This window comes from Cyprinus carpio, chromosome B12 (assembly GCF_018340385.1).
Source record: "Cyprinus carpio isolate SPL01 chromosome B12, ASM1834038v1, whole genome shotgun sequence".
Classification (NCBI taxonomy): domain Eukaryota; kingdom Metazoa; phylum Chordata; class Actinopteri; order Cypriniformes; family Cyprinidae; genus Cyprinus; species Cyprinus carpio.
This window is the reverse complement of record NC_056608.1, coordinates 9,814,170-9,840,017: the sequence shown is the minus strand read 5'-3', so window position 1 is coordinate 9,840,017 and position 25,848 is coordinate 9,814,170. Positions and strand designations below refer to the sequence as shown.

The window sequence follows — 25,848 nt, the reverse complement described above, 5'->3', positions numbered from 1 at the left end:
AGAGAGAACTGAAGATGAACACGAGCCGAGCCAGATAACGAACGAAAGATTGACTCGTTCTCGAGTCAAGAACCGTTTCTGTCGGAGGCGTCCGATTCGAGAACCGAGAAGCTGATGGTACTGCGCATGCGTGATTCAGTGTGAAGCAGACTGACACACAGCGCGTCTGAACCGAGCTGGTTCTTTTAGTGATTGATTCTGAACTGATTCCGTGCTAATGTTATGAGCGCGGGTAAACCGAAGGCTTGAATCAAGGGCAATCATCGGCAATGAAGTCATTACGTCGAGCGCAAAAGAACTGGTGAACCGTTTTCGGCAACCAGTTTATTGAATCGAACTGTCCGAAAGAACCGGTTCGCGGAGAAGAACAGAACTTCCCATCACTACCGGTGATCCGAAAACCGATGCAACCGGTTCTTGACTCGAGAACGAGTCAATGTTTCGTTCGTTATCCGGCTCGGCTCGGCATTCATCTTCAGTTCTCTCTTCACAGCAGTTCAGTCAGTGTACTGTTTGAGTAAATTAATTACTCCGGGATATTGGTTAATTTGAACTCAGAGGGAGTGTCAGCCATGTTAAAAAAGTCAACAGCTTAAGTCATTTGTGGATTAATGCTTATTGTAGACGTGAACCGTTTCAATCGATTGAGTTCGATTTGGTGAACTGGTTCAAGAAGATCCGGTTACATCGAGTGATTCGTTCGCGAACCGGATATCACTAAACTGCAGTGTTGTGAACGCGCTCACAACAGACCCGGGAGAGAAGACAATGCTGAATAAAAATGTATTTTCGATGCTTCAAAAAATTCTAACGGACCCTCTGATGTCACATGGACTACTTTGAAGATGTTTTTATTACCTTTCTGGACGTGGACAGTATACCGTACATACATTTTACAATGGAGGAACAGAAAGCTCTCGGACTAAATCTAAAATAACTTATACTGTGTTCCGAAGATGAACGGAGGTCTTACGGGTTTGGAACAACATGAGGGTGAGTCATTAATGACATAATTTTCATTTTTGGGTGAACTAACCCTTTAACATGCAATTTAAATATTTGTATACAACTCAGCATTGATCCTTTTTAAAAACTGCTTAATTGACTATTAAATAAACTATTGATTTTTTTTTTTTTTTGGTAAAAGAATCAATTCAATCATCATGTTTTGGGATGGATCTATTATTAACAAAGTCCAAAATGAACCAGGCAAATCCTGTTGACTGAAAATGATGGCCACTGCGATAGATGAGCTCACCAGTCCTGTGGGGCGAGTTTGAGCGGCTGGTCGATCACTCTGTAGGGTACTGTGACACTGATGGTGGCACCGCCTGGTTGAACCTGATCTTTACGTCTCTGCAGTAGAACCTCGTTGTCCCTCTGAATGCCCTGCTTCTTTTTGTCCTCTGATGTGACAAACCTGCCAAGAAAAACCTATTTTAGCAGCCGGATAAAATACATTTTTTATTTGCATTCATCATTGAATGTCTTCAGACACTGTCTAACAGAGGATAAAACTCTGATTCACTTTCATGTGAATCACCTCTGAGAGGCCTGAGAGCAGCTTCAAGTTTACACGTTTTATCCCAGAAGATGTCAGTCCAGAGGAAATATTAGCAGAAACTATCATATGTATGTCACTATTCTGTCATTTTTCATTGATAATCATTTCACTTTATGTAATGCCAAAATATGAATATTCAAAGTAGTCATTGTTTAAAATTAATTAAATGTTTAACATTGTTAAATTTCTTTAAGGCATTTTCCATTGTCACAAGCCAAAAAGTTAGGCATCAGACAGATTCATTAAGAACAGTCCAATTAGTTTTTAAAGGGAAGTTTTTCTTTGGAATGGATGGAGAAAGTTACAAGACAATCTCTTAGCAGTGACTTATCAGGGTCAGACACGCATACGCATACACACACACATACACATATATATATATATACACACACACAGTGATTAAACAAGTGTTGTTTTTTTTAAACTCTGAAATATTAACTGTGGTGTTATCTGCTTTTGCCAAAAAACAAATAAAATGGAGTTATCTGCAAATGAACTCTTCATATATATATATATATATATGTGTGTGTGTGTGTGTGTGTGTGTGTGTGTGTGTGTGTGTGTGTGTGTGTAAGCATGCATATACATACATACACACAGACAGTACAACTGCAGAATTTCCAATACTAACATTTATGACTCTTAATTTCTTTGCTTTTAAATGTTAAACCACTGGAGACCTGAAAGCTTCTCTTTTGTTAAATTTATAAACGATTCTTAGTACAAATTTAGAAAGATGAAAACACCGGATCACAAGCTCCTGGCAAGTCAATGTGCAAATGAATGACAGTGTATTGCTTCAAGGACTACTACAGGCTTTTTTTGACTTAAACAATGGGGTTCTCCTTTCATTCAATGCAAATCTTCACAGACCCAGAGATCTTTCTTGCCCATGAAAGCTTTGTTCATTCTGCTTCCTGCAGATTTTCAACTTGGTAAACAGAATCCTTCACATTCCACACAAATCACAATGATGGTGCAATTTAGTGGTGGACCGATATATCGCCACCTTGGCGATATATATATTTTCTGCTTGGCCGATGTGTTTGAGGCAGGACTCTTATTTTGACGGCGCTGACAAAGGCAGCGCCTGAGCACACAGCTCACATTTTCCCTCTTGTTCGCTGTCGTTGGTAACAGTGGATAGAAGTCTGTCTAATAATCAGATAGAACGGTTAAACAAAGGAATTAATGTATACAAAAAGTATTATAACGATTGCTTTTATATTAGTAATAGAAAGGCAAACATTATGATACTTTCTCGTTTGCTGTCAGCATTAAGCAAATACGCATTTATATAATTTAAACAAATCTTTGAATGGCTAATGATCATTTAATTTCACAAACTTATCTTGTGAAGTGTGCAGTTTTATCCAGCATCATCGCGTGTACTCTGTGTGACGGTCGGTCCGTGTTAATTAAATGCTTTAAAACTATAAATTCGTGATTTCAAAATTATGCTGCACTTTATGCATTTGTCCACTGTCATATTCATGTCATTTTCAATGTGTGCTGTATGTAAAATGAGTGTTACATGAGTGGCTTTATTTGAAAAATATGATTCCCAATGCACACAAACTTCCCAGAATACTGAGTGTCCTGTTAGTTACAGTGTTTACTTCCTTTCTAATTATATTTTTATTAAATATTTATTTGTGAAAAATACTCTGTTACTTAATTATATCAGTTTTATATTGGTAATCAGCCCCCCTGCTTTCCAAGATATCGGCATCAGCTGTCAAAAAAACAATATCGGTCAACCACTAGTGCAATTGCAACTTTTACATGTACATACTGTGGGGTTCAATAGTGTCACATGACAAATCTGTTATTAAAAATCTACTTTCAACCTGAAAATAAATGAACTCTTACGATTTCTGAAGTCTAAAACCCATTTTATGAACAAAAATGTACTCAAATAATTTTTCTTCTGATTAGTTGATTAATCATTTGGTTAACTCACCAATAAACAATAACAATAAATGGCAAATTCTGCCATTGTTTTTTAAATGTTTAAAACATTTTTGGTGCCAAGAATAAAGAAGGCAGTAATACAATGTATGTGCTGACATTGATCACCATTTTATCAGTCCAAGCATATTTCTCTCATTCGACTGCCTCATTTCTTAATAGTTCTGAAACAGTTCCTGTTTCCGGAAGAGGAAGATGACTGAACATATTCCCATAAAGCCAGCTAGATCAGATAACTTTTTTAGCCAAACCGGGCGCCGAAGAAACAACTGGTTTGACTTGTCAGAGTTGGTTAACTTTACATGGTGACCTGTCGCTTTATGCTCTTCTAATAATGGCTTCATGTCAGTTTGGACTAAAAACACCTGTAATACTCTGACAGGAATGAAGGACATTTGTTTTTTGATAAAAATTTGAACCTTAATTTAACAGCTGATTGAATTTAGTCATAACTTTCCTATGAATCATCTAATCAACACTTACTTGAGGTCCTGTAAGAGATCCTTGGCGTTAAGCATTGTGATTAAAGACGTTGTAGCTGCAGGGATGATGATAATAGGAGTTCTAGAACCTGGAAAGACAATTTTGTGTTGTTATTGTTAAAAATAACTCAGCTAACTGCAGTGATCCTGCACAATGAGAAATGCATAATAAATGCATTTTAAAAATAAGACACTGAAATGTAGGTTTTTAAAAAGAATTCACTCACACACACAAAAAAGCTTGTACTCGACACAAGATGATCTAGTCAACTAAATACATATTTAGTGTGTGTCTGTGTATACATTCTAGAGAAAGATTTGTTTTTTTTACACTATATATTGGAATAAAACCATATAAATTGATAAAGACCAATTATAGTTCAAAACAGACTATTTTCATTTCTCATCCATGTTGTTAAAGACATACCTTTCTTTTGGTTGGGCGGGGGTCTTGCTTGAGAGACTAAAGACAAGACAAAACAAACAAACCAAATATGGACACATTGTTAATCTGGCCAGAAAAAAAAAAAAAAAAAAAAAAAAAAAAAACAGCATTATAAATAATTTATGCACATGCTTCTACTATGAACATCTGTAGTCATTAGATGAACATGTTTAACGTTTCATACGCGTGTCTAAAATGATGCAGATGCAGGACAATTTGTGCTTTGCGATGCCATCTCAAACTTAAAAGAGCATTGATTGTTTATTAAAAATGAGAGAGTGTCAAAGTTTCCTCATTCCTCACATATCATACTGCAGGTACATACAACACTGGTTTGTGTCAGTGCGTAAGTGCTTTAGATGAGCAATTAGATGAAAGTTCAGATAATTCTTTATAGACATTCTTGATCTTAAGTACTCAAGAAGAGGGTGAAGGTAGGGTATGTAATTTCCAGTGCCACTAATGTCAACAAATGGAATGATGATCTCTTTAAACAGGTTTTATGCTATTTGAGTTTCAGTTAAACAACAAACTCACTGATCATTAAGATAAGCTTTTCGGCTACACTGGAAAAAAAAAATTGATTAATTTAATTTCCTAAAAAAAAAATATATATATAAGCTTAGTGGCTGCAATCAATTTATTTTAGCTACATTTAAATAAACAAATTTAGTTGACTAACTTTTAACATTTTTTTTCTTTATTATTAAAGGTGCAGTAGGAGATCTTGGAAAACGCTAGCTTTAGCACTGAAAGCGAACGTCCCACCCTCCCTACAAATCAGGTCCAAAGTCACGCCCCCTGAACATACATAGATCAGATGACCAGAGACAACATTACTACAATACATCATGTGTCATTCACCCGTGAGAAAACTTTATACTACAGTTAGTAAAAGTACTACAATGCCAGGAAGGAAGATCAGATTGTTGATGTTTGCCTGCCATTCTCGGAACGAGCATTTTGATTTGACGAACATTTCTTGGTCCTACGCCTTTCACAGAATATATAAATACAGATAAATACATTTAGACCACTTAACTTAATTAATGCTATCGGGATGTGAAGAGACTTTCAACCAGCATAACAAAAAATATTTCTGAAGACAATCACCTGTTTCACCTTTAAATGTGGCTAAAATAAATTGTTTGTAACCACTTACCTTGAAAACATTTGTATAATTTTTTTTTTCAGTGCGCATGTCCATCATTGTTGGACCACTGATATGGTTGGCATTAATGTATAAGAAAGCATTTTGAATTATAATACATAGCTGAAATACATATAGCAGGGATCCTCAAATCTGGCCCACAAGATCCACTTTCCTGCAGAATTTAGCTCTAACCCTAATCAAACACACCTGAGCATGCTAATCAGTGTCTTCAGGATCATTAGAAAATCACAGGTAGGTGAGTTTGATCAGGGTTGGCGCTAAACTCTGCAGTGCAAACAGAGGTCCCCGGCTCACATTTTGGATTTTGCTAATATTTCTTATGAAGAAAGTTAAATATGTATAAGAATGAAAGCCAAAATATTAAATGTCATGGTTGGATATTTAAGTAATAATACACCGCTTTGTAGAGGAGGGTCAAAAAGTAAATTTTCACTTGAGATTCAGAGCTTAATTACAGGGGAGTAAAAATGACTTCACAAAGATGGCAGCACTATAATTTTGGGCTGTTTTTACACAGAGATTGGTAGGTCTGTTAGTAAAATTTGTAAAATCTTCATTGCATTATGTGCCAATCCAAAATGAGGAAATGACACTAAGTTTTTTGTTTTTTTTTTCCCCCCAAAGTTTGCATGCCTGTAACTCAAAAGCTTTAAAGTCCCCCTGTAGTCAAATATTTTATCCCTTAAAAATCATCTTTGATCCTCAAAATGACATATTTAAATGTTTTTTCTTGTGAAATCATGCCTTAAAATAGCTTGAATGTAACTCTACACCCTTGCCTCATTTACTCGACTCAGTCACACCAGCCAGCGCCTCCTGATCCACTGAACAGTAGAAAACGCAAAACAACATCAAACACATAAAACCACTTAGTCCCACGTGATACAAAAAGCCAAAAACTAAATACAATAACATAACATTCGTTAAAGTTACTTACTTGATGATGTTAAAATATAATATAATTTTTCCCAAAGTTTCTGTGCCTATAACTCAAGAAGTATGATAGATATTGCAATATTACTTTAGATTCTAGTTCTTAATAAACTTTTCTTTTGAAATTTTTATTTTCCAGGCCCTATATCATTCAGTCCCGCAGATACGGGGATCTCAATGAGGCTCCATTTTAAGATTGTTGAATACTACCCATTTTCAGTGGTCAAAAACCAAATGCTGGTCACTTTGTATATAGTGATACTTATTTAAAGAACAATATCTGAACAATAAATAACGTAGAAATTAAGATTGTATCTTGTTTCCCTCTATCAAAACAATTATAGAACATACCTGTCGGAGTGCTAAAAATGCACTGAAATTGTGAAGTTGAGACACAATACATTTCTCTCAGTAGTGTATTCATAAGATTCTATATTTGCATCAGTTTCAGGGATAGTTGGAAGAAGGGTTTTTGTTCATTTTAACAGTATTGTAACATGTTTGAAACAAATTCCATGCTTCCTAGGGAAAAGTTGTGGATTTTGCCACACATTGCATTCACATCAAACTAAGATTTGCCACACCTGGATTTATTTAAAAAAATAAATAAAAATAATAATAATTTTTTGACTGTCAACAGTGATGACTCGCCTGGATTTATTAAAAAAAAATTTTGTTATATAATGTGATGCATAATCAGATCAAGTAGTATCTACTGTACATCCCTAAACCATGGCTCACTGTTTTTATCTGAATATTTGACAGTGTCAACAGTGATGACTAGATAAACACAAACCCACATTTGGTTTTTGACCACTGAAAAAAATGGGAAGGATACAACAATTTGGACATATAGCTGCACTGGGATCTCAATATCAACCATTCAGGGCCTAAAAAATTAAGAATCCAAAAGAAAAGTTTCTTAGGAACCAGAATCTAAAATCATATTAAGATAACTGCAATACTTCATGTTTTAATATTTATAAATATTTATATTTATATTTATAACACTTAAACAGGTATGTCCTATAAAATTGTTTTGATAGAGGTAAACAAGATACCTTTCTAGTTTCAACATTACTTACTCTTCAGACATTCTGCTTTAAATACAGTAAGAATCAGCTGTACACCAAGTGACCAACATTTGGTTTTCAAATAGGGCTGCACAATTAATCGAATTTCTAATCATAATTACAATTATGGATGGCACAATTACGTAATCGTTCAAAGCGGCAATTAATCATTCAAAGTCCACTTATGTTATTCTGTGTGCTTAAGATGCATTTTTTTTTTAGGGGTGCACGATAAATATCGGCCGATAATGAATGCGCATCTCATCAGTAAAGCCGGTTCTCTAATCAGCGGTAAATTCCATCAGGTGTGTGATTTCACATAGAGCGGCTGTTACTACACAGAGCTGTTGTTAATTGACAAGCTGCGCAAATACATGCTGACAATGAACGTGGATTTGCGCAGCTTGTCAGTTAACAACAGCTCTGTGTAGTAACAGCCGCTCTATGTGAAATCACGCACCTGATGGAATTTACCGCTGATGAAAAAAGAATATTTATGGCACTCAAACAGGTATAATCAATGCAGTTGTTCTGACAGAAGTAAACAAGATACTTCTCTATTTTCAACAGTGTTTATTCTCCAGATATTCCTCTTTAAAAGAAAGTAAGTATATTTATGCAAAGTAACCCACATTTAGTTTTTGAACATTGAAAATGTGTACCAATTTGAATGATTTACCCCTGGAGCCATATTGAGATCCATATGTCTCTGAACTAAACCATATAGGGCCTTACAAATGAAGATGTCAAAAGGAAAGTTTGTTAAGACCCAATATCTAAAAGGGCATTAAGATATCTTTAATACTTCTTGAGATATAGGCATGCAAGCTTCGGAGAAAAAAACCTGAAAAGTGCTGTAGAATCCTTCATAAAAATATATGGGAATAATAATAATAAAGTCACATTTGCAATATTACAGCTGCATCATGTTGCACAAAATATTCCTGTAATCTTCAAGTTCATCCATACCTGGTCTGGGAACAGGCTGCATTGCTGGTGTTTGGGCCTTTCTAGCAGATGCACCTTCCTACAGAGAAAGAAAGAAACAACTGGTTCACAGGCCAATCATTCCTTGAAAAGCAATTTTCAATAGTTTCATCCAAATATGCAATTTGATGTCTTCCTTCTTGTCACAGTGACGTGAAACACCTAGCTGTGCTATGGATAGACTTTGGATATTTCCCACCATCTGCATTTGTATTACTGGACCAAGCTTATCTGTTTCTTCCTGGTTATTTTACTCCCTTGAATTATAATCCTTTCAAGATAATTGTAGTTCTTATTGGGTGGGACGACACTTAAAGGTAAAGTCACATAATTTGTTTGCCATGTGGGTTTACCCTATTCAACAAGTTGATAAATCTATCTCTCCCACAACTTGAATAGACATACTGATGAAAAAAAAAAACAACAACCACCAAAAACACACTGGAATTGGTGAAATCTTATTTCTTTCATCACCAAACAAGGTGAATCAACAGAACAAAATGGACTTTCCCAAGCTACGCAGTTAGACACACTACAATGAATCAAACTTCCTCAAAGATTCATGAGAGAAAGAACACATCTAAGCTGAACTGATTCAATAATCAATTGGACTAGACTGAGCTATACAGTATATAAGAAGTATGGTTGATTTCCTTCACTCACTCTGCAGTAAGGCAATACTAATGTGATGCTAAACTGCTAATCGTTGGAAAAGGGAGCTTGCTAGTGAACAAACATACACTCTCAAAGCTACTTATAAGCATTTGAAGTGTCGCAGTCATACTTGGGTGCGTGTTGAATATTAAAGGCACACTGAATCGTATGCCTCACTTTAATTTCCTTGTCATTTCTTATTATTTTGTTGGAACTGAAGACTGAATACTACATTGTTGCTACCATGGAAGAAACATATCACTTTAAAAGAGAAGCAAATTCACACAATGCAAATCTGTGCGGATCAGTGATGGTACCACCTGCATATTACATGCAATTATATACCTTCAGTAGTTACATATCTGTAACATGTTTATTTTGCAGTTTTATTTCAAGTACATTAGTAAGTTTTGCAGCTTCAATTCCAACCCTAAACATGAGTAAAATCACTTTTATATGCAACTAAATTTCCCATTAGTCATTAGTCTCTGGCTAGTATACAGTGAGATTTCACTAACCAGTGATTGAGCTTAAGGCTGAGAATACGTTGAGAACAAATATTTTGTGCCCCTTGTCTGCTTAGCATATCATGCAGCCATATCACCCTGCAGCCCAAGACTGGTTGCCTACTGTAGCTTAGCAGGGTTGAGCTGGATGGGAGACCTCCTGGGAAAACTAGGTTGCTGCTTGAAGAGGTGTAAGTGAGGCCAGCAGGGGGTGCTCACCCTGTGGTCTGTGTGGGTCCTAATGGCCCAGTGTAGTGATGGGGACACTATACTGACAACAAGCACCATCGTTCAAATGAGACGTTAAACCAAGGTCCTGACTCTCTGTGGTCATTAAAAATCCCAGGATGTCCTTCGAAAAAGAGTAGAGGTGTGACCTCGGCACCCTGGCTAAATTCGCCCATTGGCCTCTGACCATCATGGCCTCCTTACCATCCCCATACACTGACTGGCTTCATCACTCTGTCTCCTCTCCACCAGTAAGCTGGTGTGTGGTGGGCGTTCTGGCACAATATGGCTGCCGTCTCATCATCCAGGTGGATGCTACACACTGGTGGTGGATGAGGAGATTCCCCCCTTCTACGTAAAGCACTTAGAGTGCCCAGCAAAGCGCTATATAAATGTAAGGAATTATTATTATTTTAGAAACTAGAACAAAATGTAAAAATCCAGAATTTTTTTAATTTCTGCTTTAAGCACTCAAAGCCCTCTACATTGTCAGGAGGTATCTCCTCATCCAACACCAGTGTGCAGCATTCACCTGGATGATTGTGGCCATAGTGCTCCAGAACGTTTTTGGACTTGTCTTTCACTTTTTTTGATACTTCAGAAAGTTAATAAAGTAGGACGCTGCAGTTTAGCATAAGCATTATCTTTATCTTATCTTAACTGCAAAAGATTAGAAATAATTTCGGTTTATTTTTGCTTATTTATCGTTTTTTCTTTGTTTTAATAGCAATATCTGGCAACACTGCGTCGATGATTCAGCTGTGCAGGTCCGGCTGGCCTAGAACATGGGCTGGTATAGGTTATGCAAATGTTGGGGGCATAAACAATGATCCCGACTGTAATGTCTCAGTCGGTGTTATGTTGCGATTTGCCTCTTTTTTAGTGGTCTTTTGCACGCATGAGATTTACATAAGGAGGAAACAATGGTGTTTGAGGCTCACGGTATGTCATTACCATGTACAAAACTTTTGTTATTCAATATGCCTAGGTAAATACAGTTTTCCATTCTATAGCACCAGTGTTGGGGTAGTTACTCAAAAAATGTAATTAGTTACTAGTTACTTCTGTAAATTGTAATGAGATTACTTTACTAGTTACTGCATTTGAAAAGTAACTTCACTACTTATTACTTTACTTTCCTTTTTTAGGGCCCTATGAAATCAGTTTTATTTTTTCCCAAATTCCGTTTTTCCGTTTTAATTTTTTCTGGATTCCATTTTTTAATGGTTCAATTTAATTGTATTAATCAAAAAGCATGTCTAATTAATTTCAATCATAACACTTTACATTTCCACAACAACTAAAAGTTTAACAAAAATTACGTTTAGGGCCCTATGAAATGTTTTATTTTTTCTTCACCATGTTTTATTGTTACCAAATTCTGTGCTTTAGCATGTCTAATTATTTAAATGCATAAAAACAACTTAATTTATTCATTTTTTTCTTAAAATAGCCTTATTTTAATGCATGTAAATATGTCAATGACTTGCTGAAGTGCACGAAAACCAGCTATGCATGTATTAGACTCTGAAATAATTTCTCTCTCTCTCTCTACTGTATTAAAAAGTACATTATATATCATTATGTAAAGTACAATATTATACACTATAATATAGGGCCCTATTTTAACGATCTAAACGCAAAGTGTGAAGCGCACGGCGCAGGTGCACTCAGGGCATGTCCAAATCCACTTTTGCTATTTTAACGACGGAAAAACGGTTGGCGCGCCCGGTGCATGGACTAAACGGGTTGTCCCTGTTCTCTTAACGAGTAATGGGTGTTTTTTGGGCATAACGTGCAATAAACCAATCAGAGTCTCATCTTCCATTCCCTTTAAGAGACAGTTGCGCTCGTACCATGACGGATTTGCTATTTACATGGTGGAATTTGGCAAGCGCTAAGACAGAACGCGTCTCCAAGATGAAACGGAGCTGCTCGTGTGCGAGCAAAATAGATAGCCTAATTCTGATACATGCGATGACTATCCATTATGACATGCAGGCATTTTTATATTTAATTAGCCTACAAAAAATTCTTATGCATTGCAATCCATTAATTTGTAATATTTGGCATGTTTGTGTGCTGCTGTGCGGCCCTGTGTTCAATAAGCAGCGTGTACGCGGGTTGTGGACCCGCCTATACTAACACGCTCTTTAAATAACAAGCATCGCATTGCGCCGGGGTATTATAGGGCCCATAATATTGTATTGTATTATAGTTATTATATCTAAGTTGTCTGTCTTGAACGCAGCATTAGGTTAAAGTCAATAAACTATCATTTACTACAATTAAGAGCCATTCTATAAGGTGACGTTTCAGCACTTGACAAACGCATAGCGACTCCTAAGTAGCACTTAAAGCACAGCTACGTGCGATTGCTTCACGTGCATTGTTGGGAAGCGCACGTGAAACAATAACGAACAATCGTAAAATTAGTCGTAGATAACGTTCTTAAGCGCTAAGATTAATCGTTATCAGGAAAGCCGGCCCAGAACTTTACACACAGGCAAACACGGCTTGTGTAACGCAGGAAAGCGCGTTCCTATAGTCTAGTAAAGTAGTGTAATTACCAATATTATTAGTGTAATGCGTTACTTTACTTCGTTACCCAAAAAAGTAATATAATTACTGTAATCCGTTACTTTGTAACTCATTACCCCCAACACTGTATGGCACCTTTAATCATTTATCAGATGCTTCTATCCAAAGCAACTTACAAATGAAGACAATAAATAAAAAATCAATAATATGTAAATGTGACAAGTCTCTGTTAGTCTAACACAGTACATGTAGCAAACTTTTTATTATTAATAATAATAAAAATAATAAAAGGATCAGGTTTTTTTATATATATATATATATATATATAAAGTAGATAGAATAGAAATAGAGTGCAAGTGTTAAAAGGCTAAGGACTCAACTTCTCGGATAAAGTTGGGCAGGTCATTCCACCAGGACGGAACATTTAATGTAAAAGTCAGTAAAAGTGATTTTGTGCCTTTTTTGGATGACACAATGGACCGTTCACTTGCAGAATGCAAGCTTCTGGAGGTTCTGAAGTAGTGAATTTATGTAAAGAGGTGCAGAGCCTGTGGTTGTTTTGTAGGCAAAACATCAATGCTTTGAATTTTACACAAACAGCTATTTCGTGTTCTGATGTTTGGTTGTTATGCTTTCAAATTATATCAAATATTAATGCATCTTCTTAAACAGCTGATAAGGGAAAAGCTGATTTCACTGGGAATTCAATTTCAATTTAATTATCATGTACAAATAATAATAATAATAATACACAAGTTAAAACAATACAACTCTTGGTTTGTAGTAAATCAGAGCAATGTTTTGCTTCTATATATGCGAGTGCTCAAATGTGCACGTCAAAAATCTGGCGAGTAAGCTTTTTATTAATTATTCTTATTTTCTTCTTTGGTGATTCACTTCTATTGTCAGTGTGAACTAACAAAACCGGATGGCCATAATATGCCTGACCCACGGTGCACACCTAGCTGTGAATTTCCCATTAATAAAGCCTGTATATATAAAAAATAAAAAATAAAAAAATAAAAAAAAAAACCTTGTTCATTTTTAGTTCATGACATCGACAGAATTATTAAATGCAGAAACACCACCAAGGTCAACAAACAGAACCTTAATGCAAAGTATTACGCAATAACTTGCTTTCATAAAACAATTAAACAAATAATGCTTATCTAATGTAATTTTAGTTACATGTTAGTTTAGGGAACAATCTCCCCATTACCTATGACTTATACCTCAATAAATTTGCTGGATTTAGGGGTCTAAAATATACAGAATAAGGCATTAATATGTGCTTTATAAAATACTAATAAACAACCAATATGCTAGTAACATGTATGCTAATAAGTAACTAGTTAATAGTGACAATTGGTCCCTAAACTAAAGTGTTACTGTAGTTTTTGACCCAGGTATGCATTTAAAGGTTACAATTAAAAGCAATCCCACTGAACTTTCTTCAACTTTTACTGTTGAGAATTCAAACATTGCATGCAAGAGATGTTTGAAAGGAAGAAGGCAAAAAACATAAAAAAAAAAAAAACACTCATTCCTGCACGACTGGCTGCCAAAAAAAAAAAAAAAAAAAGCAGTGTTGCAAAATAAACCTGTTTAACATTACCAGGAATCGGTTAATGATCTTAGGTCTTGCTCAAAGTGTGTCAGCTGCATAATGTTCACTGGGTGTCTTTAACTGTCAGGAGGGAGGGCGCTAGCTCAAGGGGGTCACATGGATGGAGGGGTGTGTGTGCGTGCGTGCGTGCGTGCGCGTGTGTGTGTGTGTTTGAGGATGTCGGCAGAGCAGTGCGTTCAGTGCGCACATTTTCACCTCCCTTCCCCCAGCAGCTCATTTTTTCCCCCTAATGATCAGAACAGCAGAGCGACACAGCACAAAAGAAGGAAGCTGCACAGGATCACTGTACATACAAGAAGAATTAAAGTCTTTGAGGAATAGGAGTGGACCACCTTTTCTAGCTCTGCATCGCAGCACGTCTCAGTCAGCATTTGATTAAAGAGAGGCTGGTAACGGTCTCAAGAATTCAAATTGTGAATGAGGAAATGGCTGAAGCCATGGCCAAACCGGGAGAGAAAATCCTCTGTGAAATCTACAGAAAATGCAGATTCTGCAAATCAAAGAGATGAGAAGCAAAGGAGTGGCAAACCATAGGAGGAGGAACAGACTAGAATGGCAAGAGCTATAAAAAGGTACAATGGCAGAGCACACTGCATCTATCTGCAACAGGACTGATGAACAGCAAGCATCTCATTCGGTCCAAGAGAAAGGTACGTCAAACCAGACATCTGCACATTTCTATTCGAGGCTTTGCTGATGCGTTTCATTCTTCCCTGCAATCCAGGTTTCAAAGCATCTAACCAAACGAATGTCAACCTGTTTTTGTGATTTTTTTAAAATCTGGATTTGAACAAGAATCTACGTGAAAAAGCATCTCAGTCTCTTGGGGTGTACTTACAATTAGCTAGTGGCAACACAACGGCTGATTGTAGATATAGCAGAGAAGGGAAAAGAAATAACACAGTCACCTTTGGCCATGTTTACAGCTGGTATTTAAAAAGGACTTTGACATTTTGAGAAATGTCTCTGGTGTTTTTCTCAGGTATTTTTAATGTGCCACAAAAGAAAGTCACACAGGTTTGAATTATCATGAAGGTTAGTAAATGCCAGAAATCTCATTTTTGGGTGAATGATCACTTTAACATCCGTCTCAGATAATCTGTTCACAGATGGTCTGCGGAGACATGTTGCTACTAGCTGTAAACAGCAAAAGTGTCATGTAATATAAAATGACCAATAAATAAACAAATAAATGATAAAAATGGAATAAAAATAGTGCAATATATTGGTAACACTTTGTTTAGAACCAATTCTCACCATTAACTAGTTGTTTATTGGCATGCTTATTATTAGAATATTGGCTGTTTATTAGTACTTATAAAGCACATATTAGTGCCTTATTCTGCTGCATTACCATACTTTAGATCCCTTAGGGCTTGACGCTTACCTTTTCCCCAAGGAACACGTGTGCTCGTAAGTGGAAAAAAGTAGGAGCGCATAAAAAAAATTTAGGGGCGCAATGCAAATTTTTTAAATTACGTGTTTAAGCTCAATAAGGGGATACAAGGAGACATTTACAAACAATTATTTAATTTATATCAGAATACAGAAAGTACACAAAGTTTTTAAATCATTTTGCTTCAGACTCTATTTAATAGGCTAATTATGTTATTTATAGTCCTATTAAATTGTATGTTCTTTAGGTATGTGACGGTATCAAGTTTTCACAAAAGTCAAAGCTTTTATCACAGTATACAGTTTTATGGCAAAATATGAGTAAAAAAAAAAAAAAAAGTGTTGTTGTCCTAACAGGTTAAATAACTTTATTAAAGATATTTTACTAAAAAACTTTAAATATACATATATTATACACACAAAAATAGAAAGTAAACAAGTGTTTCAAGATTAGAGTGCAAAAGATTAAAGTTCAAATGAACGAAAGAACAACAGGAAACACTTTACAATAAAGTGCCATTAGTTAAATTTAGTTAAAGCAGGTTAACATTAACTAACAATGAGCAATTGCTAATTGTTGTAGTAGTTAATATTATTTGTTAATGTTGGTTAATAAAAATGCAACTATTTATTGTTAGTTCAATGTTAGCTCCATTAAATAATATTAGCAGACACAACTTCTGATTTTATAATGTTTTATTAAAAGTTGAAATTAACAAACTAAGATTAATAAATGCTGTTATTTTATGTTATTACACGGCTCTATGGAATACTTGATTCTGATTGGTCAATCACGCCATCCAGCTGTATGTTATTCCCAGATAACAACCGCCAAATTGAATAACACACTGCTCATCCGGGTACTAGGAGTTATCCTGACCGGTACTACTTATATGCTTAACGAGTCACTCCGCTATCTTTGACTGTCTGGCGCCATCTTGTGACTGAAAACACTTAACCGCCGCATGTTACAATGGAAGACTTGTATTGTAACCCGCTTCACATCCGGGTCCTGCTCTCCCTGTCGGGGTTTATTCTGAGATAACAACTGGCTGGATGTACATTATCCCTTACTTAACTAATGGAACCTGTTAAGTGTTACCAGACAATAATATCGAATCAGTCCATATATAGATAGGCCATGTTTTAGGCTAAATTAAAATAAAATAAATAACTTAAGTCTTTAAGTATGATTTATTTGGTTATTTGCTGAAGAATAAAGTGAATATAAATATCTAAATGACTGTTTGAAACAGAAAGTAGCGCAGCTAGAGCTGTGGCGGTCGCCGTAACAAATGCGACCACCGCGGTTGTCTACTGCCACTGGCGGTAGTGCATGTGTCGTCACGCACTCTATAACAAGCATAATACGAAGTTTTGTAAACAAGTGTAATAACAGTAATAGTTGCTAATTATTTTATTTAGACTATAAGTCTATGGTAATTCACAAATTACAAATGCCATACACAGCGTTTCCTTTAGATTGGCAGGCTTGAGCACAGAAAAATACACAGTTTATAAATTCAGCAAATTAATTTTGTGTTGGGAAACCAAATACTACATTGCCGATCTGAAGCCATCTCCATTCATGTCACCCATCCATGTTTGTACAAGTTCCCATAATTGCAAATGCCTTGCTGGTCAGGTTTGGTGTGAGGCTTTCTCCAAACTGGCCAAATACAAATGAGACAGTGATAATTGAATGATGTTAACAAGAAATGTTGCAACGATTCCTATTTAAAAGAGAGCGCGTACAGACGAGGAGTTAATGTGCCGCTTGCTTGGCAGCGGAACAGTGAACCGTGTCTACACCGGACGCGACGCCGCCGTGTCGCAACAGGTTTAGTCTGTCTAGTGTCTACACAGGACATGTGAACTCAGTACCTCATAAACAGGACGAGGCAGTTTACTGTCGGGGATTTGCCATGTCATGTCGTGCCGCATCCAGTGTAGCATACCACTCGCGTCCGGTAGACATGTATTTAACTTTCTTATTTAGGCTAAAAAAAAATAAAAAAAAAAAAACTTTTTTTATGACTCATATAAAATATATTAAATTCATGCATAGTGTTAAGGCAGCTTTAATCGGCTTTTTGGTAACTCCATGACTTAACTGACCACGACATTGCATGCACGTAGTTTATTTCGCAGTTTGATATGAATGGATACAGGCTACAGCGTGCACCAGCGCTTTTGTGTGTGCAATTGAAGTGCTTGCAATTGAAGTGCACAGATCACTTGCTTGACGAGGAGCGTGCATCTGAAACGTCTCCCGTTCTCAGTCATTCTTCAACTGAATAAAAGCACTTCATGTCAAGAGAAAAGTGACAGAAGCAGCAGTTGTGAGTGGGGTGGACAACCCTAGCCCCACCCTTGCGTTAATTGCGTTAAATATTTTAATAAATATCTACATTAGTTCCTCCCATCAACAGGAATGCTTCTCTTGACACATATTGTAGACTTGTCGAACATGAGGTTGAATCATTATTGAAACACAAAAGACAGGTCAAACTTTTGCATAATCTAACAGATGGGCAAAGAAATTAATTGGAAGCCCTTCGTAAAGATAAAACTGTGGTTAATCAAAGTGCGGATAAAGGAGGGGCCATTGTTATATTGGATAGACATGCTTATGAGGCAGAGATACAAAGACAACTTTCTTTTACTACTTTTTATGACTCTTTGAAACAACTGTTAAGAGCATGGCTGTATTACCAAAGCTGAGTTTGAGTTTATGTGGGTTGAACAAAGTAACGCCTGTCTTATATACGCTGCCCAAAATTCACAAGGCTTATAAAGATGTTCCTCCTGGTACACCAGTTGTGTCAGCCATTGGCTCTTTGACTGAGAAAATTTCTGCAATCATAGATTTTTTCTTACAACCTGTAGTTTGCTCTTTGTCTGTTCTTGCCAGAGATATAAATGGACTTTAAGATTATTCAAGCTGCACAATTGCCTTCGACTTCCGTGCATTTAGTCTCAATGGATGTTGAAGCTTTATATACCAACGTCCCTTTTGAAGGGGGTTTACAATCAGCAGAGTATTATTTAAATCAACATGCTCATCACGTCCCTTATACTGCTTGTTTAACCGATCTCATGAAACTCGTGCTTACTCATAACAATTTTTTGTTTGGATCTAATTTCTTTTTGCAGATTTCTGGAGTTAACATGGGCTCTAAAATGGCTCCAAGTTTTGCATCCCTATTTTGTGGGCTGTTTGAAGAACAGTTTGTATTGAATCAAAGCATTTAATCCATTTATTAAATATATTGTCTTGTGGAAACGATACATAGATGACATCTTTTTTTTTATTTGTAGTGGCACAGATTCTCAACTTGCAGAGTTTCATGAATTAGTTAATGCAAGCAGTGATGCTTTGACATTCACTATGGATGCTCAGCTAGATCAAATACATTTTTCAGATGTTAATGTGATTCTGACGGAAACTGGACTTGTAACTAACCTGTATCGTAAACCTACCAATCATAATATGTTCTTACATGGGTCATCATATCACCTTCATTCCTCTGAATGGTTCTCTTCCTATTAGGGATGCACGATCATGATTTTTCATGGCCGATTCCGATACCGATTTTTTACAAGCAAACTGGCCGATTCCGATACCGATTTCCGTTTTTTTTTTTAATCTTTAAGCAACAAACAAGAAAGAAGGAAAGTATGCATAAACAAGATGTTTTTTGGTATTTAATAGGCCAAACTGGCTTTTGGCTATTGAAAACAATAACCGTCACCATCTGAAATTAACGGCAGTGACTGCACAGTACGTAGCCTACATTCAATACAAACATAGATGGAACAGACATCAGCATTTAGCTTTTGTTTTTGAATTGGGTTGAAACTACATAGAACAGGCCTTAAATTAAAAGATTAACTGTAACCATGTGAAATTAAAAGCAATAACTGCATAGTTCTACAGTCCAAACAACACAATCAACACATATTCAATAAGATGTTTCTTAATCAGCATTCAGTATTTTAGTTTTTAAATTTGGTTTTAAATTAAAAGAAAAGGTCTTTACCGGTGACACTAAATAAAAGTATGCTATAAATACATTATTCCAAAATGTTAAAATCAAATAATGTTGGTGCGAATAAAACAAAGATGCAAAGTGTTTCATTCATCCAATAAAAAAAAAATTAGGGTAATGATTCACATCTATATTTTTTACTTGAGCCAATGAAAAATAAATAACTATTGGCTCAAGTTAAAAAAAATATATAGATGTAAATCATTACCCAAAATTTTTTTGATTGGATGAATGAAACACTTTTTTTCAGTGTGCTACAGCAGGTGATTTTTAAATCAAATTAAGTCGATGTAATTTTAAGGTAAAATAAAAATAATCATCCCATACAGAACTGACGTTTACTTCTGTATTTTCTAACGTGTATGCACGTTCTACTTTACAAAAAAAAAAAAACATTTCAGTTTTGTCACAGTTTAGTCCGTTTCGTTTCTCATCCAACACGCGAGAAGTTGAGCTGAACATCCCTTCACTGTCTGCGCTTGTGTAGGGCACGGACAGGTACAGTACGCTCGCGCAGCTTCAGCGAGCGCAGGAAAGGAGCTCTTATTTGTGCGCCAGTACACCAGCGGCTGTTCGCTTCCTGCTATCTGTGCCTCAGACATGAAGCTCTGCACTTCCAGTGCTGAACGACTGCCCGTGTCCTGCACACAGATTTCGAAATACTGCCACACAAATAACATGATAGCGAATGATAACGATGTAGTCTGTGCACGCTGCCGCACTTCCGGAAAAATCTGCCGGTTCCGATTTATGGCCGGTCAACCGGTGCATCCCTACTTCCTATTTGCACATTGTTGAGAGTGATCCCAAGTTGCAATCAATTTTTGATAAATCATCTAGGGTGGTCTATAAGAGACCTCCTAATTTGCACAACATGCTGGTAAAAGAAAACACAAAACATCATCGCTGTCATAAAAGCTATTATTAAAATATACAGTACATTTTTCACATCAGCAGACAATATTCCATACAAAATATCGCCACAAAAGCACCACATCACTGAGATTTCTGGTTGTGGAAGCAATTTATTCTGAAGCAATATTTTCATTAGCGTTATATCAGCTTTTACATACTTAGGTCTGCATTTTTTTTTTATATTTACCCCAGAACTTACCTTTATTAGGCCCTATTTTATTTTAAACCTTTGTAACACTTTTAAAATGTATACATCTGCATCATCTTTCAAATTCTTACAATTTACCAATAAATTTATTATACACCATAGGGCTGTTACAGTCAAATTAAATAATTTACACAGCAATATTATAACTGCAATAAATATTGTAACGAGATTAATGGTTAAAATACATTTGACTGTACAAATCAGAAATGCTTGGGGGGGGGGGCAAATGGATTGTCGATGGGGAAGTGAATGACCAGCGCTCAATACCACGACTGAGGTGGCTGCCCACTGCTCCAGGTGTGTGTGTTCACTACTTTGTGTGTGCACGTGGCTGAGTTAAATGCAAAGTACAAATTCCGTGTATGGGTCACCAATGTCAATATCAAACTGATACAACCCTAAAAAGCCTCAATCTCACTGAAGATAAATAAACACTGATGAAATAAGGATAAGAAAATAATTTCAAGCAATAAGACAAAAAACTACACTAAATAAGAAACGCTACATACATTATGCAAATTAATTAGTCTTCACTGTGTTAATTCAGTTATAGATCGATCGATAGATAGATATAATAAATCAGTATTAAGTATAGATTCTATACATACAGGAGCATCTCAATAAATTAGAATGTCATGGAAAAGTTCATTTATTTCAGTAATTCAACTCAAATTGTGAAACTAGTGTATTAAATAAATTCATTGCACACAGACTGAAGTAGTTTAAGTCTTTGATTCTTTTAATTGTGATGATTTTGGCTCACATTTAACAAAGACCTACCAATCTCAAATTAGAATATGGTGACATGCCAATCAGCTAATCAACTCAAAACACCTGCAAAGGTTTGCTGAGCCTTCAAAATGGTCTCTCAGTTTGGTTCACTAGGCTACACAATCATGGGGAAGACTGCTGATCTGACAGTTGTCCAGAAGACAATCATTGACACCCTTCACAAGGAGGCTAAGCCACAAACATTCATTGCCAAAGAAGCTGGCTGTTCACAGAGTGCTGTATCCAAGCATGTTAACAGAAAGTTGAGTGGAACGGAAAAAGTGTGGAAGAAAAAGATGCACGACCAACCGAGAGAGAACCGCAGCTTTATGAGGATTGTCAAGAAAATCTATTCAAGAATTTGAGTGAACTTCACAAGGAATGGACTGAGGCGGGGGTCAAGGCATCAAGAGCCACCACACACAGACGTGTCAAGGAATTTGGCTACAGTTGTCGTATTCCTCTTGTTAAGCCATTCCTGAACCACAGACAACGTCAGAGGCATCTTACCTGGGCTAAAGAGAAGAACTGGACTGTTGCCCAGTGGTCCAAAGTCCTCTTTTCAGATGAGAGCAAGTTTTGTATTTCATTTGGAAACCAAGGTCCTAGAGTCTGGAGAAAGGGTGGAGAAGCTCATAGCCCAAGTTGATTGAAGTCCAGTGTTATGTTTCCACAGTCTGTGAAGATTTGGGGTGCAATGTCTTCTGCTGGTGTTGGTCCATTATGTTTTTTGAAAACCAAAGTCACTGCACCTGTTTACCAAGAAATTTTGGAGCACTTCATGCTTCCTTCTGCTGACCAACTTTTTGAAGATGCTGATTTCATTTTCCAGCAGGATTTGGCACCTGCCCACACTGCCAAAAGCACCAAAAGTTGGTTAAATGACCATGGTGTTGGTGTGCTTGACTGGCCAGCAACCTCACCAGACCTGAACCCCAGAGAGAATCTATGGAGTATTGTCAAGAAGAAAATGAGAAACAAGAGACCAAAAAATGCAGATGAGCTGAAGGCCACTGTCAAAGAAACCTGGGCTCCATACCACCTCAGCAGTGCCACAAACTGATCACCTCCATGCCACGCCGAATTGAGTAAGTAATTAAAACCAAAAGGAGCCCCTACCAAGTATTGAGTACATGTACAGTAAATGAACATACTTTCCCAGAAGGCCAACAATTCACTAAAAATGTTTTTTGTTATTGGTCTTATAAAGTATTCTTTGCTGATAAGAATAATTTGTTTTTTTTTAAAAAATATCAAAAAAAATAGTCACAATTAAAAGAACCAAAGACTTAAACTACATCAGTCTGTGTGCATTGAATTTATTTAATAAATTAAATAATTTGAGTTGAATTACTGAAATAAAATAACTTTTCCACGATATTCTAATTTATTGAGATGCACCTATATATATATATATATATATATATATATATCTATATTATATATATATATATATATATATATATATATATATATATATATAAAAATTAAATAAAATTCACCATACTTGGCCACATCGCTTCACACTTTAAAATAGCTTCCTTTTAATTGCATGTTACCTAACTAAATCATGTTATTAATAAACTACACATTTTGAAGTTTTACCTCAGTGTTTCTTGTGAGTTTCTTAATGTGTGCTGTTACACATTTGTTTTGAAGTCTCTCACAAAGAGACAGGGAGCGCAACCTAGATACCAGAAATACACAATCTATTATCAATAGCTGTTTACAAAATGTAATCAGAAGAAAAATCAGAAGAATCATTCTCGCATTTCGATGCTTAACTGGTTATTTTTTATTTTTTTTCACTTAAGTTTTAATCAATCTATTTGTCTGGTCAGGCAAGTAAAACAAATGCATTTTAAACTAGTTAGAAGGCTTGTCAGCTAGCTGTTGCCCGACCTGCCTTTTACTGCAATTCTCTCTGATGTTGCAGTAACTACTGTGGGGGAAAAAATAAAAAATATTCAACCTGTCCAATGATTGTAATGAGTCCACTCCATCACACTGGAAAAATGGAGAAGTGTTAACATTTCATAAAAATCCAAACATATTTAAAGATGGCCAGGCATTAACACCACTGAAAATTAGATATGTACATAATCCATCTCACACTTTATGTTTCTATTTTGGAAAACTTGATTATCTAATCAAAATAAAATATTACATTATGAGTAAAAAAGTAACTGAAATCGAATGAGTTTCTGATTTATGTTTCTGTCAGCTGCATAAACATATCAATTGGCTTTCTCACATTAATTGCTTTAAATATGCCCGTTCACTGGATAACGAATACACACAAGAGACCAGCTGGATAAAACTATTGCAAATAGATGGCAATAACAGTGATATTAAATAATTTTGCATTTGTTCACATTGTTTTAACCACTTGAGGTACCATTAATGTTAGCGTCCTTTCAGCCATTGCAGTAAACATACTACTGTTTTTTCTCTACTAGAAATGGTAAGATTCACCGATTGGCATTAGTGCATCGGCAAAAAAAGTTAACGATGAGATGCAAATTTAAAAACCGTGTGCATTGGATACAAGTTGGCATTTGCATCACGATGCATCGTTTCTAACATATTTGCATCTGTAAAAACAGATTTATTTATATATAATTGTAAGTAGATGCGCTATACATTTATTATTCATTATTTTGTGACCAATATTTTATATCGTAGTAGGGGTGACACCCAATAGTTGAAGATTCGATGCTTCAAAAGGAGGAGCCCAATTTGAATACTGATCTCAGTCGAATCTTTGTAGAGGTGTTATGAAATGAGGATCATGCCATTTTGGCTATATGTGGGTGCTCAATGTCTGATTTCACCCAATAAGTTAATATTACAGCCTATTATAATAATGTTGTAAATACAAATGTGAAAAGAACAAAGGTTTTAATAAATATTTTTAATGTGCGTGAATAAATTCAACCACACCGTGACAGATTTAAGTTTCACTTTCCATGATCCGTGACAGACAGAGGAGCATCTTCGTAAACCAGCCAAACCTTGTCCTAACCAGACGTAATTGCAGTGACAAGTAATTAGGGTGTCCTTACAGACATTACACGACACTGCGACGCAAGAGGATCACTCAAATATCACAGCCATTCAGAAGCGAGAAGTGCACTGCACTCCTAATGAAATGGAAAAGTTTAAATATGAAATCTTTTTAACATCGTTAAAACTACATACTGAGTGACTGATACTATCTTTGTTATGGAAAACACTTGTTGGTTCCCATTGAGCACACAGTTTTAATGTAGATGTTTGCATTAATTTATTTTCAAGATCTGAGGTAAACTATGCTTTCAGTATGGCTATAAATGTCACGCAATATGACATTCAAACTCACATTAGACACTTTTAACATTGAATAAAGCACATAATATTGCTATATAATAACACCTGAGATTATAACTGTCATAGTTTGTATGTTGCTCCAGCCGCAATGTCGCAGAAATAGAAGCCATTTCTAAAATAGAAACTTTGCATGTTGCTGTTGCAGCTGGTTAGTACAAAAACTCCGATTAACATGGAAAAGATACCTTTTATTATGTGTCGTTGTTTCAGTTGATTGTGAGGTCTGTGTGTGTCTATATTAGAGGTCGGCTGATATATCGGGCCGATATTTGTAATTTTTTAATATATCGGTATCGGCCGATATCCGTGTTTAGTAGCTCCGATTTAAAGTCAGGCACGTTTGCGGGCAGCCCCGTGTTATTGGTGCAGTGGAAAGTGCTACTGCCGTATGTGAAGGACCCCAAGCCAAAACTTTTGGAAGATTCAACAACAGTCCTGGGAGATAAAGGTAGTCAGAGAATTTCACTCTGTACATGGGGTGGAGAAGGTGGCAGCTCTCACAAACACTGCAGCGTGATTGAGGACTACGTTACTCCACCCTGCTCACAGACAGCACCGTGCTCGGAGACAGAGGTGTCCTGGAGCAGCCCAGAACGGTGAATGACATTTGTTCGGAAGCATGGTTTGATGCAGACAATAGCCGGGTTTCCATCCAACTCATTTGCATTTAGGGATGCCAATTTTTGATAATTTCCATGATCGATCGTTGTTTAAATTAACGATCAATTAATAACCTTAACACTGCAAAATGCGTCTGCAGCGGTATTATTATTATGTGCACAAGCCACTCAGGAAAAAAATAAAAATAAATCTTTCTCACCCGAATTAAAGGGGTTTTAGTCTGAATAAAATGCTAGTAGCAGGACTGTAAAATGAATAGATGTGATTATGATCATTTGATAAAATAAAGAGGCGCTGCTGCAAAACACACTGTTGCTCACATCATTTTTATT

The 25,848-nt window shown here is 36.2% G+C and overlaps 1 protein-coding gene and 1 pseudogene across 1 annotated transcript in view; one reads left to right on the top strand and one right to left on the bottom strand.

Annotated features, from left to right (window-relative positions):
- Positions 1–1,187: 1,187 nt before the first annotated feature.
- Positions 1,188–25,848, bottom strand: part of LOC109059656 — a 44,338-nt pseudogene continuing 19,677 nt past the window's right edge.
- LOC109081721 (beta-1,3-galactosyltransferase 2-like) overlaps positions 14,329–25,848 on the top strand; it is a 15,481-nt gene continuing 3,961 nt past the window's right edge. The window contains exon 1 of the mRNA XM_019096698.2: positions 14,329–14,835. Coding sequence (XP_018952243.2) covers positions 14,763–14,835 — 73 coding nt within the window. The 5' untranslated portion in view covers positions 14,329–14,762. The remainder of the gene's footprint in view (positions 14,836–25,848) is intronic.